The sequence below is a fragment of the Leucopleurus acutus genome, assembly GCF_964270905.1.
Source record: "Leucopleurus acutus genome assembly, chromosome: 1".
Taxonomy (NCBI): domain Eukaryota; kingdom Metazoa; phylum Chordata; class Mammalia; order Artiodactyla; family Delphinidae; genus Leucopleurus; species Leucopleurus acutus.
In genome coordinates, this window is record NC_139142.1 from 193,435,870 (window position 1) to 193,462,082 (window position 26,213).

The following is a 26,213-nucleotide window of genomic DNA, read 5'->3' on the forward strand; positions in this document are numbered from 1 at the left end:
GCCCCCTTGCTTTGTCTTGCCCTCTCTCAAGAGAGAGAAAAGAGAGAAAGAGTAGAAGAGGGAGGACAGATGAGACGCAGAATATGAAATCATAAAGAAGCAAAGAAAAGGATGCTTTCTCTAGTTCCACTCAGACTAGAGCTCAAGGATATGAGTGAGGATGCCCTGGTCTAAAATGCCGTGAGCACCAGAGGGCACTTTGTCATGGTGCCAGAGCTCCAGAGCCTTCACATTTCTTCCAACCCCTCTCCCCAAAAAAGCTGCATTATTTTTGTTGTTTGTTTTCAGAATATCAAACATATATGTTTCAAGATCTAACAAACATGCTTATCTAGAACCATTGATAAGTTAAATGTTATATTAACAAACCAACTAGAGAGTTATAAGCATGTAAGAAGGCTTATCACATGGACTTCCCTGGTTGTCCAGTGGTTAAGACTCCACACTCCCAATGCAGGGGGCCCGGGATTCGACCCCTGGTCAAGGAACTAAGATCCCACATGCTGCACAGCGCAGCCAATAAATAAATAAATAAAACAGTGGCTATGTAAATCAGCCATATTCAGTAAAAAATAAAAATTGAAAAAAAGAGGCTTATCACAGACGAGTTTAAATGTCTTCTACTGTCAGAATGTAACTGTCATGCAGAGTTTCCCACTTGTGCCCTAAAATTAACTGTTATGTTTCTTAGAACCAAATTAATTGCCCAAGAAATTAAATCTGTTCAACACAGTTGCCAAAATTGATCTATATCTTTTCAACCTGTTCAATTTTACTCTGTTCAATTTCCATCATTTAATGTGTTTTTTCAATAGATTTTCAACTCTCAGCTGGCCCAAGTCCTTTCAGAAGTAGGCAAGGTAAATGATTTTTAAATGAACTTTAAAAAAATTCTTAATAGTAAGGCAATAGATGGTTATTTCAAAAAAAATCATAAAATGATAAAGAGAAAATAAACTCCCTAATCCAACCACCCAAAGACAAGCACTATTAACATATTAGTAAATCACTGTTAGATGTTTTTATATGCATGTGTATTTATGACACACCACATTTGATAGCTCCCTTGTAGGAATGTCACAGTGACGCTAGCATACCGAGAAGTCCTGCTGTACAGATAAACTGTTTAACTTTGTTTAACCAGCATTTTCCAAATGTAATGGACCATTGAATCCCCCCAACCCTTACATCTGATAACAGCAGCCACGCTTCAGAAAACACTGTTTTATCACTGAACGAGGGTGATAGGAAATACGTTAAATACTTGTTGAAAATAGCTTTCTTACTTTGCTTAGGTCTTTCCTATAGAGTCCCAAACAACCCAGCCAGAAGAATCATATAAACCATGAGCTGGGTTCACGTAGACACAAGCTGATTGAATGGTTCATGGTGAACCTAGTAGGTTTGGTATTGAGCAGACATAGCATACTCTTCTTCCAGACAACTCTTTAATCCCCTATCAGTTTTGAACAGGGAGGACTTCAAATGGTAGCAGAGGGACCAGCCTTGGTATCTTTTGGTATCTTCTTAGGCAAGGCTAAGCAAACCTGAACGGGAAGCTCTGCATTTCAAGTTCCAAATTTGACTTACCTTTCTACATAGACCAGACTCGATAAGACGGTGGCACATTGGCTCCAAAGAATCGTAGCTACTCTCTTGAATGTTTAATTTGTATGGCCATAAGGGACCAGTGATGGAATTATAGTTTAACACATTAAATCTACAGAACACTGATTTTAGGGAGATGAGCCAGGAGCAAGTAAAACGCAGTGATAATTAAAGAAATCAAGTATGCACAATTTCTTATTTACATGTGGACTGAGTTCATATATGCTGTGGTTCCAGCATTAATAAAGTTCAAGGATAAAAAGCAATAACATAAAAATTTAAATCAGCTGGATCCATCTTGGCAATTTTTTCCTAGAATGAAATAATATTAAATAAGGCATCCAACATCAGCAAAGATATTCTCTATCAATAGGATATATATGTTCTTCTTGTCTGCTTAAAATATAAAATCATGTATACATATATGTATGTATTCATATTTATACATACACATATATAAATTAAAAACTATGACTACATATTATGTACAGATTTACCTTCTTTCTTACCAAATTATCAGACTGAACAAAAATAACCTAAAAGGGTTAAGTCTAGAAGGATAAATGATGAGAAGGCATTTCTCTCAGCCTGTTCTAACCCTTTACTTATTTTTAGTACTAAGCATAAAGCAAACCTTTGGGAAAGTGCAAGGCTTTTAAAAAGTTTGCCTTTATTCTTAGCCTCAATTTTCAAATATTTCGATGCGCCTGATTTTTGGACCGATTTTTTAAGTTGAAATACTATTTTTTAAAATGAAGCTTTAATACTATTTCAAAACCCAGTTGTTCTTAAGGTATTTCTAATCAAAACTGCAACCTAAAAAAATCTGGCAGTAATTAAAAGCTGATTAAGGACAATCGATGTTAGCATATCTCAAAATTATTTTTTGGAAGATTCACTGTTTTAATTCAAAATATATGTACCCATTCTTTTTTCCAGATATTGTCAGGCTAGTTTCAAGTTTACCTGTGTTGGCATTTGAGATAGTAATTCCCAGTACATAAGGCCGCTTTTTGACTGTAAATCCTTCTCCTTTGATGTAACTGTCTGCTCCAGTACTGGCAGGGGCCCCAGCAGATTGGGATTGTATTATTTTCAGGGGTACATTTTCTACTGCTCTGTGCCTCAGTATTCTGTCTCAGAGACTATAACTTTTTATTGAGTAAGATGATCCTATTTTAATGCTTAAAAAAAAATCTTACTTGACCCAGCACAGACTGTATAGTCAAAAGTATCCCGTCCCTGAACAAAGTGAATATTCAGTCACATTCAAAGCAGGTATGAAGCCACTTTTCTCACAAAGGAGCTAGAAAAGATGTTAATTCAGAAAATCCCTTTTAGTTGTCTGTGAAGTATCATGGCCATTCTGCACTTCTGTTTATAAGTCTGTGTTTTTTATATCTCCAGACACAGGGGAAAAAACTCTACCTCCATTTTGATGACTCCTGAGCTTCCATTTTAGCTTGATTTTTTTTTGGGGGGGGGGAGGGATGGAAGTGAAAATTTGGAAGGAATATCCTTGATGGAAATTTTGTTTTAATATTAATAATATTAATTTACTTAGTAAATTTGTCATGAATATGGTATAATGCAGAAATAAAATTAGTTTCTTCTCTTTTTAGATTCATATATGTTTATTTCATGATTATATCATAAGCATTTTCTTAGGATAGGAGCTTTTCAAATTTGATGATGTATAGCATTGAAACAAAATGCTAATTCTCTAATTCCAAAAGCACTAAAATCTCATATTTAGCTTTCATGGATAAAGAATAGATGGGAAAACATTAAAAGAAGAATATGAGTACAAAATGACCTTAATAAAAGCAATATCTGGTTTCTGCATAGAGATGAGTCCTTAACACATGAGTTTTAGTTTGTACATGTACCTACTGATTTGTGAAAACATTCCCAAATTACCAGATCAGATATTAATAATGAATTTTTCCTATACATGTTACTTGAAGGGCCGTCCTGGAACACAAGTTTATAAATTCCTCAATAAGATAAGATTTAAAATATTATATTTTAAATTATTTTAAAATAATTTGATGCTCTATAAAAACAAGGTTTGTATTTTAAAAGATGCACTTTGTATGTCAACTATATTTCAATTTTTCAAAACAATTTTAAAAAGATGCACGTTACAAACCATTAGTACATACATTATATCCATTACATTGCTTATCATTTAAACTTCTGGGATCATTCACTAAAACAGATATTTACCCATTTTTTTTCCTTAGTTCTAATTAATATTTTTAAGTGAAGAATATTATGATCAAGAGTTATTTGGATGTGTCTTATAACCTAAATTTACCTGAAACAATCATTTTTTAACCTACTCTTCTTTTGAATTCACATGTGTTCACTGCTTTTGCTTTGCACATTCAACTTACCTACAAAATAATAATCCAAGGAAGTGTTTAGCACATTATATATGTATGTGTTATCTTTCTTACTATTGATAATTTTAAGAACTAAAGGGTTCATATCTTATGCATCTCATTAGGGTTACTTAGACCCTTATTCTTCTGTGATGAAAATATATGTCATAGAAATAACACTATGACTTCTTTCTTGCTTGCTTTCTTTTACTAATACATTGAGGAAAAGAGTTTCCAAGTATCCTAGTGTTTTAAGTAGAGATCTTGTTGGGTTGCTAATGTGGTGAATTCTCATTTCAGATTTGTTCTTGCCTCAAGACTTCAGTCTGATTGGATGTTGATGCTGTATTTTGCACATACTCATTTGACTGTGACAGTGACCATTGGGTTGCTTTTGATTCCAAAGGTATTCCTCCAACATTACTTTTCTCTTGCAAGATAGTTGTTTTAAATGAGCGTGGAATTGTTTCTCCTTTAAAAAATATCTGGCAATATAGGCAAAGGGAGGTGTGAAGATTTGCTTGACACGCTACAATGTTTTTAAAACTCCCTCCTCAGGAATCTAGGTGTCTCTTTTCTTTGGGGATTTATTAAACATCTCACATAATTTTTAACTGCCTTAGTTTGTACAAAACCCATCATCCGTTTTAGTCCTTTTCCAAATACTTGATATTTATTCATGTTTTAATTATTAGGGGTTCAAGGTGGCCTTTCATTGTAGCTGTAACCTCAAGCTCGTTTTTAAAGATAATTATCCTAGTCTAAGAATCCTCTTGTTTGGATTCATATTCAGGGAAGTACTGTGTTTTAAACATTCAGAGAATTTTTATGTAAATAGAAATAATTATAATGTTGTATAAAAAGAGTCTTGCTTAACAATGATGGATTCTGACAAAGACTTATCTACACAGCATTCTGACGTGGAGGGAAACGGGCCAGGACTCAGAATACAGGGATTCTGAACTCATACCCCACCCCAAGTTAGCTGTGTAATGTAACGTTAGGCAAGACTTTTCATCTCTCTGAGTCTGTTTCCTCATCTATGACATAGCAGTGAGGCTGCTTGGAATAAAACAAAATGATATCCGAGTTTTGGAAAAAAGATACTATACAAATTATCGTTATTTTCCTCTTTTACATGTAGAAAAACAAAATATTAGAACAAAATATTATGTGTAGAAAAACAAAAATTATCATTGTTTTCCCCTTTTACACGTAGGAAAACAAAATACATCTTTATCAGTGTCGTACAATGTAACGTTAGCACAGCTGAAACCAGAATTGTGATTTCACTCTAAGCTTCCTTTACCTCACCTCTCACAGTTAACCAAAACATTGAACTGCAGCCTGATTGAAAAGGCCAAACAATTGTAAACAGAGCAAAATGCCTATTTTCTTCCTTACTTGAATTACACCAGATAGCCATAATTTTCATGGATGTGTCTGTTCCTGCAATCTATCTTAACCATCCTTATACTGTACGTAATATGACTACATTTTTATTAGATGGGTATATACTCAGACTATTTATTTATTCATTCAAAAAATTGTTATTGCGCTCCAGAGACAATTGAAAACATATGTTTACACAAAAATTTGTTCTTGATGTCTATTACCTTGGTAGTGATGGCATCACGGGTGTTTGCAAATGTCCAAACTCATCAAATTGTACACATTTAATATGTGCAGTTCTCTGCATATCAATTATACCTCAACAAAGCTGGCTTAATTTTTTTTTAAATTTGTACATGAATGTTCATAGCAGCATTATCCATAATAGCCAAAAACTGGAAACAACCCAAATGTCCATCAATTGATAATGTATAAACAAAATGTGGTATACCCACAAAATGAAATGCTGTTCATCAATAAAAAGGAATAAAGCGTTGATACATGCTACAACTTGTACAAACCTTGAAAACCTTATGCCAAGGAAGCCAGATAAAAAAGGCCACATATTATACGATTCCATTTATGTGAAATGTCTGGAATAGACAGCTCTAAAGAGACAGAAACTGGGTTAGTGGTGCTGTGGGCCGGGGAAAAAGAGGTATGGAAGTGACTGCTTCCTGGGTTCAAGGTTTCTTTTGGGGATGATGAAAATATTCTGGAATTAGATGGTGGTAATGATTGTGCAACCTCATGAATATACTAAAAAACACTGATCTGTATAGTTAAAAATTGAGAATTTTATGGTATGTGAATTATATTTCAATAAATAATTTAAAACATTATTGAGGAGCTTTACTAAGCACTGTTCTATATCCTAGAATAAGAGTAGTGAACAGATATAAATCTGTGCTCTCATGGTACTTATATTCTGGTGGAAGAGAGGAGGAAACAGAAAAGATAAACAAAATAAATATTTAAAATAGTATTTCAGATAGGGATAAGCATTAAGGAAAAATCATAAAGCAGGAAATGGACAATATCTGACAAATAACTGTCTCTTAAACTCACGATGATCTCTAAGACTTTGCTCAAGAAAAATAATTTCATTCTTATGGGCTTCCCTGGTGGCGCAGTGGTTGAGAGTCCGCCTGCCGATGCAGGGGACACGGGTTCGTGCCCCAGTCCGGGAAGATCCCACATGCCGTGGAGTGGCTGGGCCCGTGAGCCATGGCCTCTGAGCCTGCGAGTCCGGAGCCTGTGCTCCGCAATGGGAGAGGCCACAACAGTGAGAGGCCCGCGTACCGCAAAAAAAAAAAGAAAAAAGAAAAATAATTTCATTCTTACAAATAACCTCCAGTAGCATGTGAGATTTTGGAGGACCAGGACTCTATTTTCGTCACCCTTATGGCCTTAAGTTTATGGCACATGTGGCTCCCACAAACATAAATAGAAGAGTGAGGGGAAAGTTCATCAGTTCCTGTGGTTTCTCAGCCAGTCCCAAATACAAAAGATTCATTATTACTTAAATAGAGAACTATCATCTCACATGTTATCTCCAGTTTGTGTTCACCTGCCTAGCTGAATATTTTAACAATAGTTGACATTAAAATATCTCTGTGTCTCTGTATCAAAGGGCAACCTGTTCTGTTTTTTCTTTTATTATATTTTGTTTTTTTAAGTATCAAATGTCTTTATAGACAGTGCCTAATAGTATAGAGGGTAAAAGATTTGTCAAGAATCACACAAATTAAGTGGAAGGACCCCTGTCACATGTATATTTTGGAAGTCTAATCTATTACATTTGGATTACTGCTACATTTCTTATCATGAGATTAGCTACTTTTTTTTTTAACACTAGGTCCTTGTTGGTTATCTATTTTAAATATAGCAGTGTGTACCTGTGAATCCCAAACTCCCAATCTATCCCTCCCTCCCACCCTTCCCCTCGGTAACCATAAGTTCAATCTCTAAGTCGGTGAATCTGTTTCTGTTTTGTAAATAAGTTCATTTGTGTCATTTTTTTTTTAATTCCACATATAAGCGACATCATATGGTGTTGGTCTTTTTCTGTCTGATTTGCTTCACTTAGTGTGATAATCTCTAGGTCCATCCATGTTGCTGCAAATGGCATTATTTCATTCTCTTTAATGGCTGAGTAATATTCCATTGTATACATGTACTACATCTTCTTTATCCACTCATCTGTCGATGGACATTTAGGTTGTTTCCATGTCTTGGCGATCGTAAACAGTGCTGCAATGAACATTGGGGGTGTATGTGTCCTTTTGAACATGTTTTTCTCCGGATATATGCCCAGGAGTGGGACTGCTATTTTTAGTTTTTTAAAACCTGTTCATTATTTAAGGAAATATTTTACCTGATGACAAGCTAGGAGAAGAGACCCCAAGTTCTCTCCGTTTTCATAGGACAGTCACTTGGTTTCTATGTCGTGTAAAATGTGGCTGGATGCTTTTGAATTTTCCTGCTCTCCATCATTTACCCAATTCATTCTTCCTCACTTTTCCACTTGAAGAAGAGTAGAGATAGCAAGAGTACATGAAACTGAAAAATAGCAAAAGACTACATGAAGATAATGCAATGAAGGAGGAACTTGAGAATAATGATGAGCTTAAGAAAAAAAATCTATAATTTCAGTGAATCTTTGAATTTTAAACTCAGATGCCATCCAGCGCAAGCCCTTTAGGCTAAGAGGACACTGTGCTCCCGAGAGGCTCCATGGCCTGGTTAAGGTCCCACTGACAACAGAGTCGAGGCTGGAATTCAGACCTCCTGTGCCCTGAGTTTTGAAAGTCGTGTTTTTGAAGCTCTGTGTGACAGACTGAAAGTCATATTCCTGTGATCAGTCCAGTTGTGCCCATAGATGAAATACAGCCTCCTCTGTGTAAAGTGAAATGACATGATACACACCACCTGTCAAAAAAATATTCCCATTCAGCTGCCAGTGGGTCTAAATTGCTACTCTTAGAGTACAGTGTACTAAGAGTACCCTAAGAGAACATTTCTTTGGATTTCTACTTATTTTCATTTTCAAAATGCAAATATCGTTGAAGAGGAATAATGTGAGTTAACCCTTGGAACCTGGAAAAAAGACAAGAATGAAAATAGGAGTCAAAGAGGGAACCAAGTGTTAATGTTGCCTCACTAAGTGCTCTAGCATGTAAGGTGGGAAACAAAACACACATATGGCAGCAAATATTTCGTAAAGAGTTCAGTGAATGAATTCATCTAAGCTGAAGAAATGATGTAACACTAGAACCTTCAGAAAAGTATTATGTTGTGTCCTACAGTGGACTAATGTCTACAGCTCATATTGAATTTCTATTGCAGTTTTCACATTCAAGCAATAACCCACGAGACGACATTGCTACAGAAGCGTACGAAGATGAGTTAGACATGGGCCGATCTGGATCCTACCTGAACAGCAGTATCAATTCAGCCTGGAGTGAGCACAGCTTGGATCCAGAAGACATTCGGGTAATACCAGTATTTCTTCTTCTCTGTTTTAGATTAGACCCATTCATACAGGCTCGCACGTGTGGGTCGATGTGCATGTGTGCTTCTTTGTGTTAGAGAGCATGTGTGTGTGTGTAAGAACTGAAGGCATCACGTGCAGTTAACCCAGTTCTAAAACATAGAATCCCAGTATAAGTTAGGCCACACAGGCCAGTCTTGATAGTCTTAACTGACTTATTGGACACCATGATGATGAACTGGTTGTACATGTCCCATGATGACGGTTTATGAGATCTTGCTGATGGGAAACTAGGATAGATCTGTGAGCAGAGAGTGTGAATTATTTAAAATAATCTGTGACAATATATCAGCATTTGGAGGAAGAAGACGCTTTTGTATTTGATGGTCTGTTGTACACTAATTTAACATTAGGTGTAATTTTATCAGTGGCTACACGATGCTTCCCATATTGTTCAGGGATATGGTTTCTCAGTAGACAACAGGCTGGGTTTTGTCATGGTCCAGGCTCAGCCTGGTCCACGCAATTCACAAGTTCAAAGTGCCTGTTGCATGAAGCAAGTGCAGAATGCAGGAGTTCACGTCTTAAAGTTCAAACGCTGTGTGAAACAAGATACAGAGGAATCAGAAAGTGAGAGTGAGGGGAAAGTTGATGAGCAGAGATGTTAGGAAGAGCTCCGTTCATTGACTTCACATTACAGTTAGTGATATGAGCCGGCCCACACGCTGAATTCCGCACCTCTTTGAATCTGCTCTTGTTATGTATGGCAGGACGAGCTGAAGAAACTCTACGCCCAGTTGGAAATCTATAAGAGGAAGAAGATGATCACAAATAATCCCCACCTCCAGAAAAAGCGGTGCTCGAAGAAGGGCTTAGGCCGTTCCATCATGAGGCGGATCACCGAGATCCCGGAGACGGTCAGCCGTCAGTGCTCCAAGGAGGACAAGGACACGTTGGACCATGGCGCGGCCAAGGGCGCCGTCCCGGGCAGGAGGAACCCACAGGAGGCTGCGGGCGGCGCCGGGAAGCCCAAGGAGGAGTCCCTGCGGAACCGAGTCTTCTCGCTCAAGAAATCGCACAGCACGTACGAGCACGTGCGGGAGCAGCCGGGCAGCCCGGGCAGCCCGCCCGCCCCGAGCCGGGAGGAGGAGGCGGCGGCCACGGACGACTCTGCGCTGGGGTCCCCGGCGGGAACGAACCGACCGCGAGCCCTGCAAGACGACAGCCAGGCCGTGTCCACCGAGTCCGTGCCTCTGGTGTGTAAGTCGGCCAGCGCCCACAACCTCAGCTCGGAGAAGAAGCCCGGGCCGCCCCGCACATCCGTGTTACAGAAGTCCCTCAGCGTCATCGCCAGTGCCAAAGAGAAGACGCTCGGATTGGCCGGGAAAACCCAGGCGTCCGGCGTGGAGGAACGGGCCAAAGCCCAGAAAGCTCTGCCGAGAGAGAAAGAGACAAATAGAAAATACTCAAATTCCGATAACGCAGAGACTCAAGACTCTGCCCCCCCAAACTCCAATCATTCAGAGGAGCCAAGAAAACCTCCGAAATCTGGGATCATGAGGCAGCAAAGGGCCAACCCCCCCACTGCCAGTTCCGACCTGAGTCCAGGCGCCCCCCAGATGAAGGACAGCTTTGACATAGGGGAGGTGTGCCCCTGGGAGATCTACGACCTGACCCCCGGTCCTGTGCCTTCAGAATCAAAAGTTCAAAAGCACGTATCGATTGCGGCTTCTGAAATGGAGAAAACCCCAATTTTTTCCTTAAAGGGGAAATCTCATCCCAAGCCTAAGGCAGCTGAACTGTGTCAGCAGTCCAATCCGAAGAGCATAGACAAAGCTGAGGTGTGCCCTTGGGAGAGCCAAGTTCAGCCCCTCTTTGAAGATGAGAAGTGTGTGATTTCCAAGACTCAGGTTCCCCCAGGAAGAGCTCAAGGGGAGAATGGCGGCCAGCACTCTGCAGCCAGTGTGTGTGCTGGGCAGTGTGAAGAACTGCCTCCCAAAGCCGTAGCATCAGAAGTGGAGAATGAAAACCTCACCCAACTAGGAGACCAGGAGAAAAAGACATCTTCCTCTGAGCAAAATGTGCCTGACTCATATAACTCAAGTAATAACTTTCAGCAACCCTTAGCATCACGAGCTGAGGTATGTCCCTGGGAGTTTGAGACCCCAGATCAACCGAATGCTGAAAGAAGTGTAGCTTTCCCTGCCTCTTCTGCTTTAAGTGCAAATAAGGTAGCAGGGCCTCGGAAATAAGAGGTCTGGGATCATTTTAAAGTGTAGCATCCCCAGAAAGAAAAGGAGAAGGAAGAAACGCTGAATTCGCTATAAGACAGAAGATACAGGATCACAAATTCCCAAGGAGTATTGGTCAGTCAAGGGAAATGTGAAAGGGAGGGGTGGAAGAACACATAGGAGGCCAGGGCAACGTCGTAATGGAGAAGTTAGACTGGCCAGGAAAGTCTTGCCCCAGGGAACACTGGGAAAATCCTTACACTTCAGCATATGTTTGGGGGAAGTAGCCCTCAATGTCTGCCCCTGATCAATACTTACCCTTGGGACTTGGAAGATCCCAAGCAAGGCAAACCAGAAGACCCAGAAGAGGGACGAGATTTTGCAAAGGACAGGAAGGTATTGACGTATGTGACCGAAATTCTAAGTAGCTGACTAAAAAGAACTTACTTTACCTATTTAACCTTGATAGCACTGCTAACTTAATGCATCCAAAAATATCTTTTATATTAATGATTGCTTTCATTTTCTTATAAATGTCTGTTTCAGTACATTGTTGTGTCTCATTCCAGCATTCCAGATTGTATAATTTTTGCAAATAACTTTGATATTATGTGACACAACACATTTATGCAATCTGCAGCTACTCAATTGTTATTGCAACTTCCAGAATACCTGCTATCTATCCAACTTTAGTTGATTCTTGAAGTACAGTACGCTTTCTCTGGCTTGGGAAGCCATAACTGTTATGATAAAACCTTTTAGTTTTGGCTGTGGTTTATATATTGTGAATTTGGATTTGACTCTATTATTTCACATCATGGTTTGTTATACTGTCTTAATAAGGGTTTTTTATACAAGTTGAGTTTCTTGTTTTGCACTTCCTGTTAGGACTCAGAAGCTTTATTAATATTGGAGATCAAGTGGTCCTACTTAGTCATACATCTCATTAAGTTAAGGACAACTTATCTATTGTTTGTTCAAAGTCAGGGAAAGATAATGCCTTCATTCCAATTAATTGTCCCTTTTAACTCTTTCAGGATTTCATACTTAGCAGCATTTCGTAAGGAAGGAAGAAGCTAAGAGTAAGAAAAATATACTGTGCATTATTATTACCATTGGCAAGGGAAGACTCTGGGAATGACAAGAGAATTAGAGTACTGCAGAGCCGGGGGATTTGCCTTTAAAACAAAGACAGAAAGGGAGCTCCCAATAGCACTTTCAAGGGATTATATTTTTAAAGAGAAAAATTATTATAGCATCAAGATCATTATATGGATATATTTTTATTATGTATACTAAATATATAATATTTTACATTACCTTAAACTACTTATTCTCATAAACTCTTATTCATTGCTTCAGGCAGGGGTAGAACTTGCTGGGCTTGAATCCCAAAGAGATTTATAACCAGTTACTCAAAGCCTATGAGGCAGTGTGGGCTCTTCATTCTTCCAAGCCCTGGAAAACTTCCAAGTCCTGCAAATGGCCTAGGTGAGCTACCAGGCTCAAAATTCCAAATGTAGGGGTTATTTGCAAGGCACAGCAGCTCCCAAAGCATGTTTCATAAAACGTATCGCATTCCACACTGATCACCTGGCACAGCCATCCGAAGCTACTGATTTAGCCCTACTGATGTGATCATGCAAAGAGATTCCATCGCAAAACTCAGTCTCATTTTATTTTAAGGTGAATCACTTAAAAATAGAACCCAGACTTCCTTTCTCTCACGCTAAATGCTGAAGTATCACGGTTTGTTCGGCCAGGACATTTATAGCCTAAATAACTGTTTTTCATTTTCTGAGCAGCAAGGAGTGCTAGGAGGGTAGAAGTTGAGAAAAGGGCATCAGAAGGTGGATACGGGGCTGTTCTTAGGAATATTACTCTCAGTGGAAGATAAAAACTGGGAATTCTCCTATTCAGCATCAAAATTTTCCCAGTGATTGTATTCAGGAGTAACATGCATTTCACCATTTTGCAAAGCTGTGCGTAAATCTCCTCACCCATTTGCTTGCTTCGTGCATTACTCAGGATGGTGGGGTAGGTTTGAAGAGATGTCGAAATTCTGTTTGTTTTTGCTTTCTTCATTTACTTCCTTCTCCGCTTCCTTTTCAGTCAAAGCCTATCTATCTACTTAGTGACCTTGGACTACAACTTTAAGGTATAAAGTTGTGAACTTGGTTTGGAGTGTCCAGACCCACCTACTTGTTTCATTTACATCTGAGATCTGTTAGTACTTTACTGACTTTTTCAGAAATAAGCGGTCAGGCATCAGTGACTTTTTACTGCACTTCAGGATGACCCTGCTAGAGATGTGGCCTAAAGAAGACTTGCCAGTTTCTACCTTAGTACAGTCCATAGAGTCTCTTCCACCAGCATAAATCAGCAAGAGCGCCTGGGGTCTTTCCTAGACTTTCATTGCCATTATTTATCACCAAGAGAAGTTTAAATCTTCAATCCTTGAGGTTGTTTTCCCAGATTGATAACAATAAGCAAGTGAAGAAACACTATTAAGTTCACAAACATTTGCTAGGTTGTCCTTCTCAGTGCATGTGCAGGCTGCATCCTGTCCTTGTTTTTAAGCCAGGGTTTATAAATAAGTAGATTTATACCAATCTTAATAGAACTGTATATTTTATGCAAGAGTTAAACGCTTTACGACATGAATTATAACCCAACCCATCGTAAACGTTGGTGGCCATATGGATTTGAAACTCGACAGTTCTCTTGTATTTGCTTCCTAGGTCTCTGCATGCAAGTGATGACACAGGTAGGACTGAAAAAAAACACTGCCTTTTGACTTCTAGCATTTAGCAACCGAGAGATGTAGAGTCAATAAAGCTGTCAGTCTTTTCACTTAATCTATGGTTCTTCTGAAACTATTATCTGAAACCTACAGCATCCCACCACAAAATATTTGGTAAATTTATGTCGTGACGTGTTGCAGCATGTAAATACTTATAACTTCTCTGCAATAAAACATATTTATATGAAAGCAATTTGTGGCGATTTGTGTGTTCATCTATCAACAGTTGAATTCATTTCATCTAACCAACTTTAGGAGGAATCCCATATATCTTTGGCTTTGGTACACTTATGCGCACACATCCCCACACTGCTTATATATAGGAATGTGTGATTAGTCAAATGTGGCCTCAAACATGCAGGTAATCATTTGGAGCCAATAAAACCTGTTAGGACTAGTGGTTTTGATTTAAGGATGCTCTAGCCAAATGGGAACTAATTCAGCTACCTTTTAAATTTTTTATTTATTTATTTATTTACTTATTTACTTACTTATTTACTTATTTATTGGCCGCGGCTTGTGGGTTCTTAGTTCCCCAACGAGGGATTGTACAAGTGCCCCCTGCAGTGAGAGCACAGAGTCCTAACCACTGGACCAGCAGGGAAATTCCTCAGCTACCTTTTTAAAAACTGAAGGTAAGTTGATTTACAATGTTGTGTTAGTTTCTGGTGTACAGCAAAGTGATTCATATATATATATATATATATATATATATATATATATATATATTCTTTTCCATTGTCGTTTATTAAAGGATATGGAATATAGTTCCCTGTTCAGCTACCGTTTTAAATTTACTCAACAAACATACCAGGCCATCTGCTAAGCAACGATGATGATCTTCAGATGAACAAGGTGCTCCAGTAGCACTCAGACCCATAAGAGTATCCGGGCCCTGCTATGGTATTACACAGGATAGCGTGACTAAGTCTCGGAGCCAGGGCTGTCTTCATAGGAAGGGCACATTCACCAGGCTGAAATTCTGCAAAGCCATCAGGTATGAAAGGGAAAGAATGTAGGGCCGGAAAGGTAATTGTGCACAGCATTGCACGTCTTGCTTCAGGTAACTACAGTGTATCCTTTAGTACTGGGAGCTATCAAAAAGCTTTAAATAGGGCATAATCAAGTCACATTTTAGAAGGAAAGGATTTGTCCCCCGAATTATGGGAAGCAGCCCAGAAGTGGCCTGAAGTGGGAGGAGACTAGAGGCAGCTACATCAGCTAGAAGAGAGTCGGGGTAAGGGAAAGTGAGGGCCTAAGGAGGAGAGGAAAAAAATGTTCGTTATTTTTTATCAAAATAGCATCTTCCAATGTGTTTCCTGTTACGTTATACTCCTAGGAAGCCAGAAAAATCAGAGTAATTAGGTAACTGTGTCAAATATAAATGTTCCTTCTAAGTTTGTTAACATTTTGGATAATTTCAAAAGTTTTCAAAGCCCTCTCTGAAGGTCACTGGACCTCAGTATCCTCTACTCATGAGAAAAAGCTGGATGCCAGGTTCATGCTATGGGAAACCTTGATACTGAACTGGGCTGGGAAAGGAGCAAAGGGCTTGCCTAGATGCAGACCTAAATTCCTGCCTGGAAGTGGCAGCTCTGAAGCAGCTCCAGAAAGAAGCAGGTGTGGCAGGAGGTCAGAGGGATCCACCCTCTCCCTGCATCACCTTTCCTTTAAGTGGTTCCTGCGATGGCCCTTTCCCAACCCTTCACACCATTGTTATTGCATATTTGCATATTCTGTATTCTCTCAGTACTTACACGGAGAATCAGTGGTTTCAGGTCTTTGAATGATCCTAAAGAGCTGAGACAAAAGCCTTTGGGGATTAACAAGCCATGGAAATCAAGTCTACTTATGTGATAAGGAAGATAGAGGCTGTTCAGTGTTTGTTGGAATTGCTTGGGTGATGGCTGTATTATTTTTCATATATTTATGCACAGTAACAGTTTTGTTTCTTTGTTCTACATTTAGAACCTTTTTGTTAAAAAAAAATACCTAAGAGGACTATTCCTATCAGAGACTGACTTTATCACTCCAAAAAGTAATCATGTCAATCTCTTGTTCTAAAGCAATGCAAGTTAGTTAAGATTTTCATTATTATTTCAGCATATTCTGTCCTTTTCCCCCTGAATAGTTATGAGGACAGAAGTAATGTCTTTCTAACTTTGGTTATTTTTCTCTTGAAACATTTGTTTCTTGGAAAGCACAAGGGCAAACTCGGAGCACATTGTATGCTTTAATTCAGTGTTAACTGGTCAGAAGGCAGACAATGGAAAGTCTGAATTGGTTTTTAATTTCCCTTTCACTGCGATGTGAATATAATACTTTGCCAGAAATAAAACTGTCTGATCAAATGAAAATGGAAAATGAGAGATAAATATGGGAAAGGTCTTTGTTGCACAACAGTCACATTCCTAGAAAGAAAAATAAGTATGCAAATAGCAGGTCATGACAATTCTTATAGAACATACTTCCTCCAGTTCAAACAGCAACAGAAAAGACGGCAAATTCCCTCTTCAAGATTTTAAGCCCAGTTTTTCCCGTAGCATACCATGGGATTTTATTCCTCCGTGCCTTTTGTCTTGCTGTTTGGTCCATCTGAAATTCTCACCCTCCTTCTTCTCTGTGTCAGCATCTTATGTGTGCTCCAATACTAGTATGATCATATAATTTATTGTCCAAAGAAAACCTTTGAGAGTGAAAGTGCAGTGCTAATAATGAATAATTATGCTTGGAAAACAGTGTAAACTGGGACTATCCCAAGCAACCTGGGATGTTTGTTTGTTTAGCCTATTCAAGGAGCGGCACAAATGCCCTGCTCCTTCCATGAAGCATTTCCTAATGCCACAAATCAGAATGACTTTCTCCTTCCTCTGTGCTTGCCTTAGGAATTTGCTTAAGTCTATGACTGCAGTGACCCACAATTTAGTTAGTTACATAGTCCTCTGTATCATCTGCTAAAATAAGAGCTCCTGGGGGCAAGACATTTTTTTTTGTTCACCTCTATATCTCCAATTTCTAGCCGTGTGCTTTGCTCTGAGTTCAATAAATATTTGCCGAATTGAAATGTTTGATTACTAATCATTGTCTAAAATACACTTGAAGAGAAAGAGAAACTCAGGAGTTGGATGAAGACTTGCTGCAGAATTTCTGAAATGTTCAGTACGAACTGGTCTTCCATCCACATCCTGGCAGTGTCTGGAAGCTTCAGATTATGACTGAACCGCAGTAACTGTCCAGCATTACAAGGTAAGAATTGATTTGTCACCCTAAGGAGGGAGAAGCTGAAGGTTTGGGACATGGCCCAGTTTGTTAGAGCTCTAAAAAATATTTCCATACGTCATAAAAAGTAAGAAATGTTTAATTTGACTGTAGGAACTTACTTTTAGTTATTCGAACTCTTTGGAAAATAAAGCTTGGTGGGGTCTATATAAAATATCCACATAAGAATAAATACTGATGCTAGACTTTCAGATGTTTCTGCGAAATGAGGGCGTTTGAACAAACTGAATGTTTTACTGGCTTTAGAATTTCTTATCCATGTATTTCATGTTATGTAGAAGTCATGATATGCATGCATATAACTATAAAGTTTCCATATGTGAACAGCAGTATAAAAGTTTGTGGATTGATTCAGACCCTCTTGAGATGAATTTGTAAGTGTTAAAACCTACTCAAGGTGTTAATATTTTGGTAGAAATTTGCAACCTTGTTTATCCACCTTGTTTGTGAGACTCCTTTTAAACTTCCTCCAAATGAATGGGTCTGGTCCATTAAAAGCTGAAAACATTCTGTTCCCTTTGACTAATGCTTGACCTTTTTGAAGCATCTTAAGTATCAATGATATAACCTGACATTTACATAGCACCTCTCTCCTCAGCTCAAAGAGCTCACTGTTATGGGAATTCTCACTGGCATCTTACTCATTGTGTCCTCCTAAAGGCACATCCCCTTCTAAGACCTAATCCTGTTTATTCCCATTTTTTTAGTTTATTAAGAGAGTATATGTTTGTTTCCAGATTCACTTAACATAACACAATTCTAATAATCCAGTTGTTTCATTTGTATCCCAAAAATAAATTAAATAGAAGTAAATTATTCCATATATGTTACCATTTAGCAGCTACATTTTTTCCTCAGGAGCAGCCCCAACCCTGGAAGTGAATCAGTGGTTGACAGTGGCCAAAATGGCCAAGAAATGCTGAAAACACTAAAAGTACAGGAGACCCAGTGTGGAGGAAGAGGCTTGATGTACCTAGAAGAGGGTGTTGAAAACCGGTGCCAGCAGCATTAAGCTGAGAAGTATCAGAAAAGGGGCAAAAAAGGGGGAAATAGGAGGCATCCAGGAAGAAATGAAAACAATTAATAGAAACAGCTGAAACTGTGGATGGGGCAAATCACAGCAGAGGGGAATAGTTACGGGGTCAGGAAAATGCAAACCGTCCGTCTGACTGTAGTACCAAGTGTCCTCAACAAACACTTTGTAGACGCCATCAATCTCTACAGTCTGTTGACTTTAAATAATGGAGATCACCCTTGATGATGTGGGTGGGCCTCATTCAATCAGTTTAAGGTCTTTTTTAAAAAATTTATTTATTTATGTTTGGCTGCATTGGGTCTTCGTTGCTGCGCGCAGGCTTCTCATTGCAGTGGCTTCTCTTGTTGTGGAGCACGGGCTCTAGGTGCACGGGCTTCAGTAGTTGTGGCACACGGGCTCCGTAGTTGTGGCTCGTGGGCTTAGTTGCTCCACGGCATGTGGGATCTTCCCAGACCAGGGCTCGAACCCGTGTCCCCTGCATTGGTAGGCGGATTCTTAACCACTGCGCCACCAGGGAAGTCCCCAGTTTAAGGTCTTGAGAACAAAAACTGAGAAAGAATTCTGCTTCAATACTATGGCATAAAAATGCTGCTTGAGTTTCCAGCCTTCCAGCCAGCCCTATAGATTTCAGACTTGCCAGCCTCCACAGTTGTGTGAGCCAGTTCCTCAAAATAAATCTCTCTCTCTCTCTATCCATCCATCCATCCTGTTGATTCTGTTTCTCTGGAGTACTCTGACTGTTACTGATTTTGGTATTGAGAGTAGTTCTAGAGGAACAGAATCTTAAGAGTGAATTTTCTGAATTGGTTCTGAGGTTCCTGGAATTGGTTCCCTAATTTGATTAGATTTAAATGCACTAATGACTCTTTCTGGTGGGAGAGAGGGTACTGATAATCCATGGTGTGATGTGGCAATAGAAATGTACAAAATCTCACCACTGAATATTCCTAATCCAGTGCCTACAGGAGGCAAGGTTCTGGGTGACCATCTGTTTGGTACCTTAGAACGTTTTGTCAAACCAGCAAGTATAAGGAGATTGGCTTCTGGCTCCTAACTGCTATGGGCAGTGTGGGGAAAGAAAAGTATTAGTTCCGGGATTCAAATTCCCACTTCTACCACCACATGAATCATCTGAAAGTTTCTATGTCGCTCTTGAAAGAAATCCTTACCTCCTGTAGCCCTGGAGCTGAGCTTTATAAAAAGCAGACACAGAATCTCTGCAGTTAGCAGCTGAATTACGATGCAAATTAAATTTTCAGCTTTACAAGGTGTTGCAGTGAAGGCATTGATCGGGAAGGAATGGAGTCCTGAAAACTGGAATGGGGCATACGTCTAGATCCTGATGAAGCTGGGGACAGTGAGTCTTCTTCACAGGTACAAACAGCCCTTAAGCCACTCCCACCTGAGGAGATTAACCCTGCTTTGCCTGATGAAATTGTAATGGCCTCCCCTGAAGGAGCTGCCTTGAAAAACATGGCTGATTCTCCTAGGACATGCCCCCACCACTCCTCTTTGCTTCTAGACTCATAGCTAGACTCAAGTTCCAGCGAGCCCCAGATGAGGTGCAAAGAGTGACCCACAAGATGTGTCACACCACAAAAGACCCCATAATTTTTCCAATGTATCCAGGCAGGAACATGGGGAATATTTATGGGAGTTGAAGTTGTGTGTGATAATGGAATGTAAAGTTGGATCAGGCTGAATTTATGGAGCCCACTAAACAAAAATTCTGGGTTCAATATTGTAACTTAAAGCGTTAGGAAAAGCTCTTTTTTTTGCAGGGCGGCTGGGGCAGGAGTGGTGTTGGCTGAAACATAGACTGAAATGTCTCCTACGCTAAATGAAGTTGAAATGCCAGAACTTCTTTGGTGTACTATAGAAGAATATATCCAAAGGCTTAGGGAGATGGGGATGTTAAAGTTGACTTGTCATATAAGATCTGCTCGCCCCCATGACCAAGGGGCCAGAGGACACACTGTGACTATAAAAAACAAATTTGTGACGGGAGCCTCAGCATCCTTGAAGAGCTCCATGGTCGCTCTTCTCTGTAGGTCAGAAATCATAGGGAGAATGGCTACCACTGACTGGGATCCTTAAATGTCGTGGGGATAATTGGATCCCAGGGTGGCAAGGGCCGCTGGTGGCACTTAATCACCAATACAAGGCAAGAGTTGTCACTGTAATGGATAGCAGAGTCAAGGCAGCAGTCAAAATAGTCTGACTCGCAGAGACCTATGTCATTGGCCAGTTGACCAGTTTCCCTAAAAGAGAAATAGATGGGCAGTCTCCGAAATTCTGGCTTGATTTGCATATGTGGAAAAGCTCTAAGTCAAATGACAGAAGTCTAACTTGAATCACCACAACTGAAGAGTCATGGCCCTTGAGTCAATTCCCAGCCCTGAGCTGGTTTCCAGACCCAGAACCCCTTGAATAGAGAGGAGACTGTCCCCTGGAGAAGGACCTCATCACACTGCCAAAAATTTATACTATTAATCTTTCTCCCAGCCTTCTCCAAACATAACTACTGCCTTTTACAAGGGAGACTCTGCACTGGGGAAAAGGAAAAAATCAGAGTTCTCAGGGATGATTGAACCCTAGTTCTGAACTGACACTGTGGGTCAACAGAGTAGGGGCTTATGGAGGTCGGGCGACCAATGGAATCTCAGCTCAAGTTTATCTCACACTGAGTTGCCAAACCCATCCTGTGGTTAATTGCCCAGTTCCAAAATGCATAATTAGAATAGAAATACTCAGCAACCAGCAGAAACTCCACATTGTTTCCCTGAACTGTGGAGCATGGTATGAAAGGCCAAGTGGAAGCCGCTAGAACTGCCTCTACATAGGAGTAAAGTAAACCAAAATCAGTGTGAATTTCTGGAAGTATCACAGAGATTAGCAGCATAATCAAGGACTTGAAGGATGCAGGAGGGTTGGTTTCTACCACATCCCCATTCAACACACTTATTTGGCTTCTGGAGAAGAGAGAGAGTTCTTGGAGAATGGCAGTGGATTATCATAGACGTAACCAGATGGTGACTCCAGTCACATCTGCTGTTCCAAATGTGGTTTTCTTGCTTGAGTAAATTAACATATCCCCTGGTACCTGGTGTGTAGCTGAGCTATTGATCCGGAAAAAGGTTTTTTTCTCCATACTTATTAGTAAAGACCACTGGAAGCAGTTTGCTTTTAGCTGGAGAGGCTAGAAATACACCATCACTATCCTACTTCAGGGGTACATCAGTTCTCCAGCCCGATGTCATAATTTAGTCTGCAAGAACCTTGATTACACGAGACCTCTTTTCCACAAGACATCACACTGATCCTTCACCTTGATTATATGCTGATTGGAATGACTCAGCAAGAAGTAGCAACTACTCTGGACCATTGGCAACAGATGATGACATGCCACAGGGTGGGAAATAAAGCTGAACAAAAATTCAGGGGTCTTCCACCTTCGTGAAGTTTCTGGGGGTCCACTGGTATGAAGCATGTTGAGATATCCCTTCTCAGGCGAAGTACAAGTTGTTACATCTGGTCCCTCCTGTAACCATAAAACAAGCTTCTGGCTTGCTGCTGGGCCTTAGTAGAGACTGAATACTCAACCGTGGTCCACCAAGCTACCATATGACCTAAGCAGCCCATCATGAACTGGGTGTTTAGCTGGATGGTCAAGGGCTTGGAAGTAACATGATTGGAATACTGGTGACAACAGAGTCTGGGGAAGAGGTATGGGGAGAGACCTCCCTGAATGGACAAAGAAAAATGAACCTGTGTGTGTCCCAGTGCTTACCAAAGGGTGACCTCAGCAGAGAAGGATTTTAGTAAGCAAGTGGATAAGATGATCTGCTCTGGATACCTCAGTCTCTTTCCCATTCACCCCTGTTATTGCCCACTGGGTTTATGAACACACTGGCTGTGGTGGCAGGGATGGAGGTCAGGCCTGGGCTCAACAACATGGACTTCTCTCCAAGGCCAAGGTGGCTACAGCCACTGCTGCGTGCCCACTTTGAGGCCAACACCGAGTCTTCAATATTCCATCATTCCCCAGAGCGATCAGTCAGCTACCTGGTGGCACGTTGATTACACTGGCGATGGTGACAAATTATTTCATCAAACACTAATCTAGGTGTTGCTGTTGAAGGTAGTTTGTAGATGTGATTAACATTTACAGCCAGTTGAGTTTAAGTAAAGGAGATTATTCTCATTAATATGGCTTGGACTTATCCAATCAGTTGAAGGCCTTAAGAGCAAAAACTAAGGTTTCCCACTCTCAAGACAGTAGCATAGATATTGCCTGAGTTTCCAGCATACTGGCCTACCCAGAAAGTCAGACTTGCCAGCCTCCACAATTACGCGAGCCAATTCCTTAAAATAAAGCGTCCTCTCTCTCTCCCTCTCTCTCTATATATGTATATATATGCATATATATGTGTATATATATATTATTAGTTCTGTTTTTCTAGAGAGCCCAGACTCATACAAATGAGGAACTAATAGCTCTTACATTATTGACTTGCTATAAGAATTAAATAAAATAATGTGTTAGTAACTTAATATGTTCCTGGCACACAGTAAGCCTTCAAGCAATGATGATAGCAGTGGTGACAATTACTGTTATCTCATGCACATCTTCTAGGAGTTCTTTAGCTCCATTTAGCTTGTATTTGTTAAGGCAGCAACAGGGTGATTCCAAGAACTGTTTCAATTTCTTCTCTTCAAACAGCAGTGAAGAATCAATCGATATTTTCTGCTTCTGCGGGTCACACAACCTTATAGGCAGATCATGTTATTCGGGCTTCTCGAACATGACTCATCACTCTTCCTGGACAAGCAGAGGTGAGAGATGCGGAGGGTGGGAGAGAACCACTCAGCTTGATTCACGGCACCTGGAGGAAAATGAAGGCACAATGTAATATGAGGTCTTTGTGTCAGTACCAACGAACAAGGTCCAAAGAGCAATCCTAAACACGGCCAAGCAGCAGAGGGAATCCGCGGCTGAAACCACATGGATCCGAGGCTACAGGCTGATCTGTTCTTGAAGGGGTTCTGTATCAGTCAGGGTCCTGTGAGAAAACAGAACCCACACTGGTCATTTGGACTGGGAAAATTTAACATAAAATTATTAACCAGTAACAAGCGATTGACTTCCAAGAGGGGGAACGAGAAGTCTTCGTAATAACAGAAATAGCAGATGCAGAGTGCAGCCCCTGCCTCTAGGGCTGAGAGAGGGTGCCCAAGGAAGGAACAAACATGGAAGCAGCCCCCGTCCGTGGCTGAGACCCCCTGTTGGAGAGGATGTGTCTGTGCATCTGTAGCCCACTGGATGGAGGAGAAGTTTCCTGAGATACCACAGGGCAGGACTGGCTGCCAGGAACCTCCCCGTGGAACTCATTGGGTAGCAATAGAAATCACTGGAGACTGTGCACCTCCAGCTCTCCCGTACCCCCTTGCAGGAAAAGGGGCCATGCCATGAGAGCAAGAAAAATACAGGCCCAGAAAGAAAAAGAGAAGCCTCCTCCTCTTCCAGTGTCTCTCCCACGTGCTCTAATGTCAAGGACTAACATTGCACCAGCTGACAAAGGAGAAGTGTTCCAGGGTCCATCTCCAGGAGCACAAAGCAGGGCAGAGAAGAAGGGTTTGGAGCTGAGACAGTGGTAACCAGCAGAGGTGCAAAGTAGGTAAAACCAAGGCACAGGTTGGGAGAAAAGTCCTGAGTCCATCAAGGTCATTGTCAATGTCATGCTCATGACCTCTGATGAGGGAGTATTGAGACTAGCAGAATATTGTGGACATAACAGCTCTTGAATTAATCTGCTCCTAAACATGTAATTGCACATTCTCTAAAGCTGCCCTCCCCAATCCAGTGCTTAAAAGCAATGAAATACACCAGCTCCCTGTTTGTCTGGGCAGGCTGGCTTGGGTCCTAATGAGACGTCTACGGCATGCTCTGTGTTAGGGGCTTTGTGTCATTACTAGTAACTTCCCAGAGCATAAGCTGGAACTAAACAAAGGGAGATTTGGAGTCAGCATTAGCTACAGGAGCATATAAACCCAATTTGAACATTTTGAAATTTAATTAACTCCTACTATGAATTGTTTGATGGAATTCACCAACTCAGAGTCAGACCAGTTCCTACCACAATTTGATTGGACTTCTTAACCATATGGTCACGTAACAGGTTCATTGAGGGACACTGGTAAATCTTTCCCAGCGAAATGTTTAAGAGAATTTTACCAACCCCAGTCTCAAAGGACTTAATTTAGGTATAATAACTCCTTTTTCTCTTTCTGCTGCTGAAATGTGGAGAGTCTATGAATAATTGGAGTTGCACACAGCAGCCCACCCGCATGACCAGAACAAGCCTTAAAGTGGGCTCACGCCCTGGAGACATGCCATCTGTTAACTCCAGTTCTGGGAGAGTCTTCTTTTCTGGCCTGGAGGCTTATTTTTCCTGAATTAAGCTAATTAGCCTACGGTGGACCCAGCTCTGTGCCGGTGTTGAGGGAAACTGTCTAGCCAGGACATAAAACTATGAGAAGGCTATGAAGAACTAAGGAAGGGGCCTCAACTGTGTGTCACAAACAATAAAGACAAGAAATATTCAGACACAAGGACAACCAGTGTATGTGACTGTCCCTGGGCAGGACTCATGAAGAAACCAGCCCAGATTTTGTCTGACGTTTTGGTGTATTTTCTTTGGTGGTGGAGTGGGGTGGAGGGTTCCAGTAGAAGAACGACTTGAAGTGGGTGATAATACAAATCCTGGGGTCCAGTTCTGCTTCCTCGACTCATTAGTTCTGTGACTTGAGGCAAAGTGCTCATTTAGCCTCAACCTGCTTGATTCCCAAAGGGAGAATGATGACAGATGATTTGTCCTCCCAAAATGAGACTCTGTAAACAGTCAAGTTCCATCAGCGTTTATGATTATTCAGAAGGTATATTTAAAAAGACGTGATGAGTCAGAATATCTCTTTTCTGGGCCATAACCCCTCATGCTCACCTTTGAAAAGAATTGCATTTAAACACATCTGAAAGGAAAACCACCTTCCGCTGCATAATTCACCCAGAATAAAGACAATAGGAAGTGAAACAACAGTCCAGGTCCATACACGTATATTTGTTTGCTCCTCATTTTAACCCAAAGAAGGCAGTGATTCTTTCAAAGCCACAGGCAAACATGCCAAGTGCCCAGGTTTCGATGGCAGATGACAGCTGAGAGTACAGGACGAGTTGAAGGCTCTATTTTTAGGTTTGAGTCAAAGAATAAAAATCAGACCTTCCTGTGGGAATCAGCTACACTGACTCATGCAACATCATCAGGCCGGAATAAAACAGCTCTATAACCCAAGCGTTCATTACCTGAAATAAAGAAACAGAAGCAGATTTGAGATTCCTCTCTCCATACCCTTAGACGTTGGGAGCACTCACTGAAATGAGCATGGTGCCCTTAGTCAGTGTAAATGAACCCGCAGCAGAGCTGGCTGTTCAAGGGGAAAAGCGGGGGAGGGCGGCACTTAAAAAGTCAGTACAGATTAGAAATTAAAGAGTATTTAAATCCAAGGCAAGGAAGAAAGCACCAGCCACTCTAAATATTATTCAGTCAGTTGCTTGACTGATAATGTCTAAGCTTTCTGCCCAACCTGAATTGATGGGTCTGTTTTCATCTTCCAGGGCCAAACACACAGTACTGGGTTACTTCAAGAATGTATGGAATGTGAACACAAAAACAATATTCGATATCGTCTAGGCATTATGGACTTGGACTCAGAAATGTAGGTGTCATCTGATTTAAACCCCTTCATTTTTAAAGTGAAGTAACTGATGGGACTTCTCTAGCAGTCCAGTGGTTAAGACTTCACCTTCCAATGCAGGAGGTGCAGGTTCGATCCCTGGTTGGGGAGCTAAGATCCCACATGCCTCGTGGCCAAAAAGCCAAAACAAAAAAACAGAAGCAATATGGTAACAAATCCAATAAAGACTTTA

General features: G+C 40.6%; 1 protein-coding gene across 1 annotated transcript in view; it reads left to right on the top strand.

Annotated features, from left to right (window-relative positions):
• Positions 1-11,132, top strand: part of GPR158 (G protein-coupled receptor 158) — a gene marked incomplete at both ends in the record, with an annotated part of 322,105 nt that extends 310,973 nt beyond the window's left edge. Inside the window, 3 exons of the mRNA XM_082833639.1 lie at positions 4,296-4,401; positions 8,736-8,882; positions 9,651-11,132. Coding sequence (XP_082689765.1) covers positions 4,296-4,401; positions 8,736-8,882; positions 9,651-11,132 — 1,735 coding nt within the window. The remainder of the gene's footprint in view (positions 1-4,295; positions 4,402-8,735; positions 8,883-9,650) is intronic.
• Between the last annotated feature and the right edge of the window lie 15,081 nt (positions 11,133-26,213).